Source organism: Lichenostomus cassidix, chromosome 2, assembly GCF_008360975.1.
Source record: "Lichenostomus cassidix isolate B80296 chromosome 2, HeHo_3.0, whole genome shotgun sequence".
NCBI classification, from domain to species: domain Eukaryota; kingdom Metazoa; phylum Chordata; class Aves; order Passeriformes; family Meliphagidae; genus Lichenostomus; species Lichenostomus cassidix.
This window is the reverse complement of record NC_139482.1, coordinates 10,285,213-10,299,449: the sequence shown is the minus strand read 5'-3', so window position 1 is coordinate 10,299,449 and position 14,237 is coordinate 10,285,213. Positions and strand designations below refer to the sequence as shown.

General features: G+C 41.0%; 1 protein-coding gene across 1 annotated transcript in view; it reads left to right on the top strand.

Moving 5' to 3' along the window:
- ADARB2 (adenosine deaminase RNA specific B2 (inactive)) overlaps nucleotides 1–14,237 on the top strand; it is a 301,734-nt gene that overhangs the window by 245,121 nt on the left and 42,376 nt on the right. Inside the window, exon 5 of the mRNA XM_085050330.1 lies at nucleotides 13,034–13,202. Within this exon, the coding sequence (XP_084906456.1) occupies nucleotides 13,034–13,202 (169 nt within the window). The remainder of the gene's footprint in view (nucleotides 1–13,033; nucleotides 13,203–14,237) is intronic.

Here is a 14,237-nt window from a genome sequence, read left to right as displayed (position 1 = left end):
GCCTTGCTCTGAATTTTGATGACAATTAACATCTCCATGCATTTTTGTCAGAGTATGTTTTCAAAACATTTGATTAGCAGACATCAAGATAATCTTGAAAAAATCTGCCTAAGCAGGAGCAAATTACCACACTAGATGCCAGATGATATGATCTTATCTGATATAATATAATAATTGAATATAATAATAACAAAAAAACTCACATAACTGATCTTGAACTAAATGTTTCAAAAGATTGATGAGTTTAAGTCAATTATTTAATAGTTATAATGTAAAATGTTATAATGTATTTGAAATCTGCCAGTGCTCTAACATATTCTAATTTTGTTGAAACACACTCAGAGAAGATTGTTCTATCAAAAATTGTTTGATTGACTCTAAGAAAAATTGTTTAACAAGTAACACACTGCATTCCAATCTTCCACATACAGCAAGCTAATCCAGAGAATATCTTCAAGTAGAACAATAGGTATACTTTTTATTGTAGCTTAATATTTAAATGAGAGTCTAAGTTTTAATGCACAGTGACTATCCACAGCAGATCTCCTGATTTCTCTGAAGATATGATGAATTCACATGTGGTAAATTAAGAATATCAGCTCACCCATGGAAAAGAAATTCTGGATCACAGCATGTCAAATGTCAGAAAGCATCAGCTCAGAGCAGGAATGTGATGCAAGGAGTTACCTTCCCTCATTGTGCTTTGCATTTGTGGCTAAAATGTGGTTGAAAACACTGATGTTTTAGCTATTGCTGGACTTGCAAAGCCCAAGCAAGTCAAGACTTTATCACTCGCTCCTATCCCTATCCCTAGCAAGTAAGCTGAAGGTGAGCAAGAGGCTGAGAGGGGACAGGGTCAGGACAGGTGTCCTCAGCTGACAGAGGGAGTATTTCTTGCCACAGGACACTGTGCTCAGCAGTAAAAGTTTGGGGAAAGGAGAAGGGGGAGAAAATTGGTTTTATGATGTTTGTCTTGCCAAGCAAGCATGAGCTATCATTATTTCAATCCATTAGTCTTGCTTTCCTTCTGTTTCTTCCCAGTCCCACAGGAGAGTGGAATGAGCAAGAGGCTGTGTGGGTGTTTGGCTCTTGGCCAGGATCAACCAATATTTCATTTCAACAGAAGCTGTTTCTTGATGTCTCTTGTTGTCAGGGAAAGGTGACCCACCAGCTCCCCATCCTTCTGTCTCTCAGGTGCAATTTGGACATCTTATTTTAACTCACTGGCTTGCTGTACATTTCCTCTGAAAAGTTTTCAGGGAGAGGTAGCTTTTAATATTGTTGTTGTTGCTGTTGCTGGTCTTGTTATTTGAAAAAGTTGAGGCACCAGGCAACAAATGCAAAACCACAGCACTCTCAGGCACCTTCAGACCCAAAGCCCAGAGTCACAAATTAATGGGGTGACAGGAGCAGCCACTGTGGTCCCACCAAGGGTCTCCAGGCAGGGCTGCCACCTTTACCAGCACACAGGGCATGAGGAGAGAGTGTGGGCAGTGCTATCTGTCCCCCAGAGCTGGAAGATGGGAAGTCCCAGGGCACAGCAGAGCAGGGTGGGAGGTGTGAGCTGCACGGAGTGCTGTGATCTAGAGGCTGGGGGCATTCACACTGTTTATTTGCCCCACAGAGAGAGTTTGGCCTCTGCTCTACCTGAAATCACCAGGCAAAGTAAAGAATTCCTGTCACTCAGTAAAGAGATGATCTGTTATTGCTGAGGTCCTCTTTGCAAAAAAAGTTTAAAAAAAAAAAAGCCTCCCATAATCATTAGGGACAAAATGAAACTGCTATTTAAACACAATTTTCCCATTTGTGTTTGACAAATCTTAGCAGTTTAAATACTGATAGGAACTTTTTGTCATGCTTTCTGTTAAAAATGAAGCATTAAGAAAGTTCAGTTCTTTTCAAAGCAGCGTAGCATTCATAGAAAAGGGTTATGAGTTGATTTCTCACTTCAATTTTCTCTCTTCCATATATATATATATATTTTTTTTTTTAAGGCTGACAATCATTTTGATGTTAAAAGCAAATTAGGAGGTCTTCTCTGTTATCTTGTATGAAATAATGATGAACTGGACAAAAGAGCCCTAAATAGCAATTTCATGCTGTGATAAAAGATGGGAAATTATCATCTGTATCCCATGGAATGGATCTTAATCATCGCTAAGTGGAATAACAGAAAAAAGTAAAGTTGACAATATGTCTCTGTGGATCTTTCCAGTCACATTAAGATTCACAAAGCCTGACGTTTAAGTACAATAAGAAATACTGATGTCCAAATGATTTCTAATCCTTAGTATAAGTAAGAAAGCTGCAAAGTAGTAGAATATAGTAGAACATTCAGGCTGTATGTAAAGTATCAATCTGCTCCATCCCATGCTGCACTTGAGTAGCCAAGCCAGTTAGAGAAAATGTGAATGATTTACAGATTAGTGTCCAGAGCAGATTCCCTCAAGAAGAGGTGCACAGGAATAATTTAGGCTCTTAGGTCCCATTTTCATAATTAGATGGATGCTGAAAACCTGGTCCAAGTGATATTCAGTGTTTCAATGAGAATTGAAACTTCTGAACTCAAAACTGGGTGCCCAAACTGCTGACATCCTGTTGGAAATATCACGAAGTCTCTTCACCTACTGCTGCCTGATGTTCTTAAGGACATGGCCCAAAGTCATTTGACATTCTTGTAAACATTATCAACTTCTTTCATATGCCAAGATTGACACATCACCAGTAAATGACCGTTTTTCTACTAGATATGTAGTTGGGAACCATGTATGTCACTCTTTCTCAGAAATCTGTTTTCCTCTGCTTATAAACCCCAAACCAATAAACTTAAGATTCTCTATAAATAATTCTGCACCCCATAAGACTATCTTGTTTCCACAGCTGCGACTCTATTTCTGGATTTTGTAATGTGCACCTATAATGGGCATAATCTCATATTCTTGCATCTCAAGAGATTTAGGTTTCCAAATTCCAGCTCAAAGGACATTCGAGGTTTTGTTGTTAAAAGTCTGGCTCCACCAGAGATATCAATTCTATAAAAAAGTGGGTTTAGGCACTGCAGGTACTCCCCCTACAAGAGAAATATTGAGTGTTTCTTCATCTTTTCTGTTAAATTAATGCTAAGGAACAGAAAGGAGTTGAAGATAGATTACTTAGAAACAGAAAATATGAGATGGGACACAGTCATGTAGTCTTGCACAGAGTAGGAAAAAAACAGATTCAGGGAGAAATCTCCAGGGCAAATTACATATTTTACATAAAAAACAGGGAGAAAGCATGCACCAGCTGGGAGTAAGTACAGAACCAGAGCTTGACTTTTGGAGGTGAGCACCCAACCCCACACACAACAGCCTCTTCTATTGTCTAACCTAATTCTTAGCTTTTTGGTGGCTCAAAAAGAAGAAGAGAAAACACCCCTCTCATATCAGCAGTTTTAGGCAGCTCCACAGGAAAATCACCCAAGTGAGAAGGGAACTGTATCCCTCACTTTTCAGCAGCTGAAGAAGCTGTAGGCGTCTCCAGCACATTGTATTGCTGCTTTCTGGGAGCTTCAGCTCCCACTGTGCCCACTGGTTACTCTGGTTCTCATCTCAGACACCAAGCCTTTTTACCTCCCTGACCATTTACTCTCTCTGAATTCAGTTTTCCATTCCTGCTGTTTAATGTGTTTTTCTGATTGGAACACCTCTCAAAATCTGGATGCAGACAAGGCCCTGGCTCTGTGTCACATATAATTGCATTGGGCACCAGGATGGGTATAACAATTAGCATAAAACATGGAAATTAAAAATAGGCACTTCTGTTTTCTAAGTGTGTCAAGCAAGGAGCTGGCAAGGTCAGACTTTAGTCTATGAAAAGGTAAACTGGAAGTTGTCCCAATGTCAATACCAAGAGTATATCTCATCCTAAAAAAAAAAAAATTCTTTGGTAAATAAAGGCTTGGCAACCATTGCTTTCACTTTACTGACCTAGTAAAACACATAGGAAGATGTTTTTAGATGCATGTACATCAAAGATTAAAAAAAAAAAAAAGAAAGAAAAACACCCCACATAATATTAGTTCCTCCTGCACTTATATGCCAAAAACCATATTCAAGATTTCATTCTTTCTCATTGCAGTTAAGAATCTTACTAGCATCTAAGATTGTCAATTTACTTAATATCAGTGGCACAGCATTTATTAGAGAAACACAGACATCTGCAGTCAGGACATGGCAGGAAAGTGCAGTTCAGTCCTGTTTTAAAATTAAGAATTATGTGCAAGCTCTCTTCCTGAGGAGAAAAACAGTACTCAAATTCACATGAAAGGAAAGAGCCCTCAAATAGCCTTGATTCTGCCACTATCAATTCAGATTTTAAAAAAATCCTTCAGCATATGGTATGGGGGTGAAGCATGCAGGGGCTGGGCTGACTGTCCCTCCTCCCCCTCTGGATTTCCAAAGCCCAGCTGAGGAAAGGAAGGGAAGGTAAAGGGCACTGGTGCTCACAAACACAGCACTGTCTCCTTCCACACTCCTCAGAAGCAAAGCTGATGGGATTTCATCCTTTCAGTCCACTGAGGGGAGGAAAGAAATGGACCATAGAAATTAGAACTGGGAAAGACCACTGAGTCATCCAGCCCATTTCCTTGCAAGTACAAGAATGTTCCCAAGTGCTTTTTCCAGTCTAGATTTAAATTCATCAATTAGCAATGGGCTTTCAACACTACCTTGGGAGACCATTCTAACCTAATAGATCACATTGTTAATAATTTTCACATTATCAGTCTGACTTTTATTTTCTTTGATGTCATCTCAGGACCTCAGTTCTGCTGCTCTAAATTTAGTGCTCACCTCTCTCCTTGGGGTTTGTACCTTTCAGATACTCAGAAACACACATACCATGTTCATAGTTTGCATATTCAATTTTTGTACTCTTTTCTACTGGGTCACTCTTCTCTGCAACCCCCAGCAATCTTGCCCCTGTTTTCTGAATCACATCCACTTTGCAACCTCCTCACCATTCTGTTCCACACTGGAATTCCACCTTTTGAATGAGGTTTAATGGAAAGACCTGCACAAGAATATCTTGCAAAATGGATTAGCACAAGAATCCTTTCTCAGGCATCCCATTATGTGATCAAACAGTACAAAATGGGCTTGTGTCATAAGATTTTTCTTTCAGAGATGTTGAATTTGGAATTTGTTTACAAGTGCATTCCCTTACCCCTCCCCACCCCCTGTGGTTTTTGGGAAAATTTACTATGCCTGGCTGTGAAAGGAGGGCCACAGCCTCTCACACAATACCCTGGCTCTTGCTTCCAGCACAGAGGGGTCAGAGAGAGGGTAGAGAGAGGCACCCAGAGATCAGGGTAGAGAGGACTGTGACTGTCCCTGCTCCTTCACTGGTGAAGATGAAGAGCACTGCAAAGAATAGCCTTCCCTAGGCAGCACAGTCAGAGGCAGGATTACTCAACACATTAATAAAGGAAGAAAGAAAATATGAGGCTCTCAGAGGTCCCCTCTATACCCTCTCTTTCCACAGAAATACAATCTATTCAGTTCCACATAACCTACAGTTTGATGTCAGGAAAAGAAATCCCTTTGCAACTCCAGTATTTCAAAGACTATGTTCCATTTATGCCCCTAAATACCTGTAACCTCACTGCTAGCCACTTCTTTATTCTTTATTATTTCCCAGCTGTGTATTTGCCTTTTGTTCACACTTGGCTATTCCATTTCCTAAGCCTTTAACATACTTCTTTCTTCCCAGATTTTAGTCAGCCTCTTCACATCAGCTGCTCCCATCCACCACAGGGTTATTCTTTGGGACACCCAGTGTGAGCTAGGGGATACAGCCAGGGTGCTTACTGAAGTGCCAGGTTCCTGTTTGTCACTGAAATGATCACAATTGCTACCAATGGTACAATGAAGAGAAAAAACTGAGCTGAGGGAGTCTTTATGGCTGGCAGCTAAATGCATACTGTTAATAGATATCTGCATACTGTTAATCATCCCTGCTGTACACAGTTCTTCTGTTTTGGCTACACTTTTTTTTTCTTTTTTTTTTCTTTTTTTTCTTTTTTTTTTTTTTTGAATCGGATGTGGTTTTGTTCTCCATGCAGAGCCGGGGACAGCAGAGCTCCATGTCAGGAGTGCATATCTTACATCAAAACTGAAGAGGCAAGGTGCACCATGCCACACAATCCTCAGCTCCCTCCTTGCACATACACCTTGATTTCACTCCTGTTGAAACCTCAGAGTAGAGGGGTTTGTAGATGCATCACCAAGTTGGGAGGAAAATGGACTGATGGACCTGGCTAAACACATCTCTCACTTCTAACCACAGACCTACCTCCTGTGTGAGCACTAGCATAGAGGGACAATGGTTTAAATTTCCAGAGAAATGTGTCCTTTTCCTGGTTTTTTGAGGGAGAAGATGGGGAGAACACTGTTTGGCAGCAGTATTTTCTGTGGGACATTGCCCACTCCGGGGTGGTAAGCTGCAGCCTAGCAGGACAGTGCCCACAGGGCTCAAGGATGTGCCTGGGGACAGTGGGGTGCAGCACTGTGCCCACAGCTCATCCCTGCAGGCAGCTTTTCCGGCATCACTGCCCTTTCATGTCTTGACTATCTCTTATTACAAAATTAAAGCCATTCTAAGAATGTGATAGGGCTGCCAGGGAAGAAGATAAGAGAAAATAATGCAGGACTTGTCAGTGCTATGTAACATCAAGAAATTTTCCTTCCCTAAACAAACCTGAAATGGAAACCTGAACTTATTCGGCTGTGAGTAGAGGGTATTAAAAATAAAAAAAAAAAAACCCCTCCTCTGTGATCAGAGCTCAATTAAGCTGCCTTGAAAATTATTCCAAATACACTTTTTTGCAGATAACAATAGATAATCCTTTTGACTGATTTGTTAAAAAAGGTAAAGAAAGAGCATAAAATTATTGCTTATCAGAGAGAGAAGCAGCACCATTTAAAATAACATGAAATTGTATCCCATGAATTATTCACAAGGGCTGATGTTACACTATCATTATTTCTGGCTTTCCTTTTTACTGCATTGCATTTTGTGTGAGTTGTTTCCCACCCAATAAAAGAGGTGTGGGTTTTCTTAATTAATCAAACCTGATTCTCCTGATTATTTTTTTTCCTAATTTAAAATTAATATATTTTGAGCAGTTGTCTTCACGGTGTCAAGCTGAAAAAGAAGATGGATTTCACTACCACTAGCAGGGTCTAAAACATGCAGTGCAATATTCTCTTGCATACTGACTGGTGCTTCTCTACGTGCTGTGCCAGCTGCTGAGAAACCAAAGTGTGATCCCAGTTGTATTCTGGCACGAGCAGTTGTAAACTCCATCCTGCTCTATGTGAATTAGGCTCACTGAATTTCACAGCTCTCGGATACACAGCCAGTGTGATTCAGTTTTCTGATTGCAGGTACCAGTCAACACCTCTTGTGATTATCTTGTGATTTTGATTTTCCTTTTCCAACAGAAAAATATGCAGGGCTACAGATTCATTATTATGGAAGGTCCTAATGATCATAGCCCACTAGAAGCACAACTCTTTTAAAATCAGCAGAAGCATTGACTAGACTAGCCAAAACTCACTTGTTTTATTGGTAGAGCCGTGTCTCCAAGCAGATGGGTGCAGGCATTTTGTGTTAATGGCCACAACTGACTTAAAAGCCCAGTTTATAACTGTAGTCTGTAAGATGTCAGCCACTTCTCCATATCCAACTTATCTGCTGAGCAAACCTGCATATTTTTTCTTGCTTACTCTCTCTCCTGTCAGCATCTTTCTGGATCATTTCTACTGCAAGCTTTGTGACTGCAGGACTGATGTTTTGGGAGGTCACATAGGGAAGACAGCCCTGTTTGCTTTCTGTGGGTAATAGCTCAGCTCAAGGCAATATACCATCCTTGAATATATTAACAATATTGATATATTGATACAACTAGCCTTAATTGTTGTGGGGGGAAAAAACTGAAAAAAATTACCTCAAAAAGTTTAAACATAAGGGGAAAAAATTTAAAGGCCCTAGATTTGTTCTGCTTGCCATCTTAGGATTTGGGGAGTTTTTAACATTATTTCTCTACTTGCAAGTGAAATCTTATGAAGGGCATCTCTCTACAGTGTAGAAAGCTATACTTCTGCTGGCTGTCTTTAGGTCTTCAGAGTCCATGAAGAGAAGCTGGCAATACTGAGGTGTAATGCAGACTATCAAAAATCAAATATCTAAACTATGCCAGATGAATCACCTCCTAGGAAAATTCCTCTCCTTTGACTATAAAGACAGTCTACAGCAATTAGCTCATCTGTGGACATCTAAACTCTAGCTATCTAGAGCAGCTGAAATGAATCTCCCCGCTGGCGTCAGCAAACTGAAAATGGCTCCTAATAAAACCCAGTTTGTTTTCAACAGCTCAGCTGTGACGTGAAAGTCTGCACTGTCCCTGACAGACAAAAAATGAGCATCAGGGGGCTCGAGGTTCCCCCTGCCTGGCTGTGAGAGGAGTCCCTGTCTCTAGATCCAGGATAGGCTCAGGCTTTCAGCAGTGCGCCAGAAAGGCTTGTTAGCTGACCAGGTCATTAGACTGAATCTGTGATCAAAGGCAACGTGTCATTTATGTGTACATTTTTGTTTCATAATGCAACTAACTTTTTGACAGAATTTGCAAAGGTAAACTGTAGTGAGTTCCCTCCCTGCTCCCTCAGCTGTCCTCAACAGCAGGGCGTCAGCCAGGACCCAGCCACTGTGCTGACACAGCTTCCCAATTTCCTTTCCCCTGCTCCATTTCCTTTTCAAATTGAAAACTATTAGAAGTCTTTAGGCAAATAATAGAAACGTAATGCCGGTGCTTGTTATAAATCGTTCACTAGTTACTTTTAACCTAATGTCTCCTCAAACATTACTTTGAAGAAGGCAGCGAGGGTAGGAAATGCCTCATGAACTCTGACAATCAGTGGGTCAGGAGTTAAGGTCACAATAATGTAGTCCATTTCTCCTTGTTTGTCAAATAACCTGAATGGAGTTATATCCCTGGATCTTTCACCCAGGATTGACTCCCCTCAGTAAGAACTGAGTCTTCTGGAAAGCAATCTTTGTCCAGAGTTATTCCCTGCTGTACAGCCCTAGGCAGGGTAGGTGCCATAAGGCTGGTGGTGCCAGTTACTGTTAATGTAGGATTCTGCCACTCACAAAGCCATAGCTTTCCAGGGCATGGCTTGAGGATGTGCACAGTCTGGAGCTGCTACTTCTCTGAGGTCAAATTAATCAATGTTTAGGAGGGAGCTTAGCTTTTGTAAATAGAAATGACTTGAGAAATTTGAAGTATTCTGCAAGCAAAATACAATATGAAGTAAACATTAATAACAAGAGTTAGTAATTACTAGTTTTAATGCAAAATAGACTAATGTACAGAAGTGCCTATTAATTCTGAATCACTGAAGCAAATATCTAGGCTGCAGAGTTGGAAATGCTGCCTAAAATGCCAATGTGATTAGTCAATGCTAAAATTTGCCTTCATCAGCTAGGCATCACATGTCTTGTTCTCAGAGAAAAATTCCTCCCATGTTCACTGGAAATAATATCAAGCATTTCACAGGGGATAAACCTCCAACTCTGTGTGTGTACCAAACAAGGCATGCAAGAGGACAATCTGTTAGCATGTATGCTCCTGAACACAGCGGGCAACTGTCAGGTTGTTGGAAGTATTTCTCATCGTGCTGGGTGCCCTCACAGGCAGCATTGAACAGTGCTACATTGGTCACAGATCACTTTCTCCATTTGGCTCCCCAGTGAGGTGTAAATATTTCAGAGCTAATGCATAAGTCATGTACACCTGGGTTTCCAAGTGCCACAGCAGTGAGACATAACTCTTGGGTATTTCTGAGCATAGAGGAGCATGGATTATTTTCTGACATTGCAAATGGAAAATACATGGAGATCTTTAATGTTTAACACTCAGACTGGTTCTGCAAATTCTGGGAAGCCATTGCCTCCCAGTCCTAGGCAACATCTAAGTGATGTTCTGCAAACATGTGCACCTTGCCAGGACTGGCAAACACCCCAGACAGTATCCACACATGACTACCTGCTGGGGCTCCATATCACTGAGAGCCAACATGTGGGGTTAATTCACCCAAACATGAGCATCCCAAGCACCCTGGCTATTGCTGTGCAGGTGGACATCGTGATAGCAAACAACATCAGAGGGATTCATATTATTGCTGCATCTAATCGGTGTTGGGTGCCTTTTTGTTTCATTTGTAAATAAATCCAGACCTCAGAAATCATCTGTGCATTCATCAGCTTAGCCTCATATGAGAGAAGAACAAGAGTTACGTTTATTTATGGACAAAATGTTTGAAAGAATAAAAGAGATCACACTCTGTACTGGGCTGATCGGGGGTGAGGAAGGTGTAGCTCCCGGAGAGCAGGAGAGCAGCAGGGCTTACCCAGGTTGTTTGCTCTGTATTTGCAGAGCCTTGGTGCTTTGGCTGTGAGGTGAAGGGGGAGAGGAGGAGGCACGCCGGGGTATGCTAATGTTAGGAGAAGGAAGCAGTTGGTCTCACTGCTGTGAGAAGGAGTATTGATAGAGGTCCTCAGGGGCAGACAGAGAGGCTCATGGGTTGCTGTAGGAGGGAATTGCCTCTTGGTGTGCTCCTGCTGTGCTGAGGTAAATAAGAATCTATCTACAGTGGTAAATAAATAAAATAAAAAAAAAAAAAAATGCTTATTCTCTTCATGGACCTTCTAACCAAGGATAATATTATATACTGTTGAGGAAAATATACACTACTTTTTGAGATGCTGAGTGGGACTCAAACACCTCTGTGGTAGGCAGTGGCTCATGAAATGTTTGATATTAGTCCATGTGAAATACACAGTTAACTAGATGGACATGTCAGGCTCTAAGATACCTATTATTTTTCTCATGAAAGCAGTGACCCTAAAGCAAAGCAATTTTAATGTACAGACTATAAACACTTTTCTTTGAAGGGAAAGGAGTAATTTTTCCACCTCAACTTTTTACCTAGTAATAAAACTGGAATAAACACAAAGGCTTTTTCTCCTCTCCATTTCTCCCATGTGTTCCCATCTTCACTTCTTGGGTTTTCAAGATTTCCAGCTCTTTTTTTTTCCCCAAAAATACTCCAAAACTCTTTTTTAGGGTCGCATGTATAGTAGCAAATAGAGATTAAACTCTCAGCATAGGTGTACAGTGATGTGTACTTTGTCACTAGCACCTGTAACAACTTCTGTATGAGACTGTCACAACCAGGGGCTTGGATGTGATTAATTGAATTTTTCCCAATACTTACACCTCTCCTACATATGTCACAATCCTGCAATGCCACATTACTACTAAACATTTTGGATTACTGATGTAACTTTCATATTGATACAGGCGTGAAATAATTTTGGTATCATGGTATCATTTGCAATTATATCCATTAAGTATGGCAACAGTGCTACAGCATGTCATACTACAAGTCCCAGTGCTTTGTGGAGATTATGAAATGCTGTTGATGGTATATATTAGCTGGGAAATAATTTGCAGCACCAATCCTTTATGTTTAAAATATTGTTTCCTTCTTCATTCAGCTCTTTTGTCATTAAGCGCTGATAGATTTTATGAGGGAGCATGGCCCCAAACATGCCAAGCCAAAAAAATCTCTGCAATTTTTCCATTTTTCTGCTATTCAATAGGCCTCATCAGAGGAATAAAAGTATTTTTCCTGACTCTATAAAATTATTCCTAAAGCTTTTCTAAAGCTAAACACCATAGAAATAGCATCACCACAGCTCGTGATTGTTTCCATTCCTCCTATGGATATTTGCAGTCTCAGGCCTGTCTTCATCACTGACTTGTCACACTCTGAGGTCTCGATTCAGTTGCCTAAACATGGGCACGTATTTTCCCTGGTCCTCTTTACAGATTTCCATGAGAGATGCATGGGACTGTGCAGAACCTCCTGGACTTGCCCACACAGCAGCCAGACATTAGGCAGAGCAGCAAGGGCATCTCAGGTGACACCCTGCGCTGTAGTGTTCAGGTGTTTGCCTACACACAGCCATTGTGTCAAACACAGCCCAACACTCAGAGGCTACTTTGCCACTTCTAGAGGAAACACCTACCAGGCAAAGAAGTTCTTTTTCCCAACAGCTGCTCCCTCATTCTTTGGTATATAGAGAAATTAATCCTGAGATGTGTTTTTCAAAAGGTAATTTCATTTCAGACGTAGCTCATTCTAAATTCTACTTTGAAATTGTCCACATGGCTGAATGAGCTATGTTTTAGAGTAAAACCCAGGTCCTGTTTAAGTCTGTAAGCATTTTGCAACTGACTCCAAATGAATTAGGATTTATTCCTAGAAAGTGTCTATGGGGACCAAGTAAGGGACAACGTTCAATTGCCATCACCATTATGTGGAGAGGCAACACATGAACAAAGCTGGCCTCAGTGATAAATGCTCCATCCCTGAGACCACACTGCAAAGGACATTAATGCAGCTGTTCTTGGAGAAACTAAAAGGAAACTGGACTGGAAGTCAAATCTGTTGGGGTTTTTCTTCATGATTTTTAAAGAGCAGCCCCAGAAGCGTTACTTGCATTTTATTTAGTACTTAGAGTGCAACAGCAATGAAACCTAAGATTACAGGGAGTATGTGTTCCCACCAGAAAATGTCTTCAACAGCTCATAAAAACTTGGCCATTTATCAGCACTGCAGGAGATCTTTATTACCTCCCTACAGCATATGCTCTCCTATGATGTAGTTATTGATTTAACAAGTAAACTTCGTGGAGAGCTTTTATCTCGGAATTAGCAGCAAGACTGAAATAGAGCCCTTATTATTCTAATAACACAGAGATGTGAGATTCCTGCATATTCCAAAGGCCATATCATCACCTTAACAAGCTTCCCATTAGGGCTGTCTGGCTGCCACATCAAAGCCTGTGCTGTGAGGATTTTAACAATCATGATATCACACTCACCCCCAGCAATTTCACAACCCTTTTGTTTTTCTTCTTACAGGTTTGGACATCAGGCAAGCTCAGGTTATTGTGCTGTCATCGGGTACCAAATGTATAAATGGGGAATACATCAATGACCAAGGGCTTGCGGTCAACGACTGCCATGCAGAAATTGTGGCAAGAAGGGCATTTGTTCACTTCCTCTACTCACAGCTGGAGCTACACTTAAGGTAACTGATTTCTGTTGATTTTTGGGGGCTGTTATATGGCCTTCAGTGGAACAGATCCATCCTCCAGACAACTGAACTACTCATTTCTTTATGTCAATTTTTTTGAGTCTTTAGGCGATGAAGGACCAATACACTGCACAAAAAAAAATTGAGTGTTAGATAGTCTAAAGTGTTGGGTCATGAGCTGCTTTACTTCAGCTGATTCTCTTTCAGTAGCCATTAGATATGACTCATAAAGCTGGGTTTTATGAAGCCTGATGATTTTGTACAAATCTTTACGTGCAGGCTTATTAGTGTCATTCACTGACCAGAAACTTGAAGGGAGTCATTTTGCTTAATGCAAGCATTTTCCTGTCTTTCTTGCTGCTGCTGAAAGATCTCAAGGAAGTGATTTATTGATCATTAATGTCTTCATTGACTCGCTGGAGAACCAACGAGTGTTAACAGCACGGTAAACTTTGTGCCAAAGTGTAAGATGCAGTCACTCACTCCTTCTTTATTATGTTTTAAAATGTTATAGCATGTAGAATCATTACAGCGGAATTATTGTTCCTGTCTTCAGCCAAATCCACACTGTTACCTTTTAAATGGTTAATGGGTCACTGCCTGCAAAATGGTAATAAGTGGGATTACTTCTTGTATTCTGTGAATTCTGTCATGTCGCTGATCATGTTTATCAACAACCTGGAAAAGGTTATGTAGTGCTTGGTTATAAGCTTTGGATAAGACACCTAAACGTGAGGAGGATCAGTCACTGTGCTTGAGGACTGGTCTGTCATCCCAGCAGGCTGGAGGGCTGGACCAGCAGAAACTTTGACAGAAAATTTAGCAAGGACAAATACAAAGTCCCACACCAAGGAGGAAAGAATGACCTTCCTCCTTTCCACCAAGAAGGAAAGAAATACAGGCTGGGGAGCAGCTCTGCTGAAAAGGGACAGGGTGTGTAAGCAGCCAGCAAGCTGGACATAAGACAGTGCTGTGCCTGGCAGCAGAGAGGGTCAGCAGGATCCTGGGAAGTATGAAGAGTCTGTCATG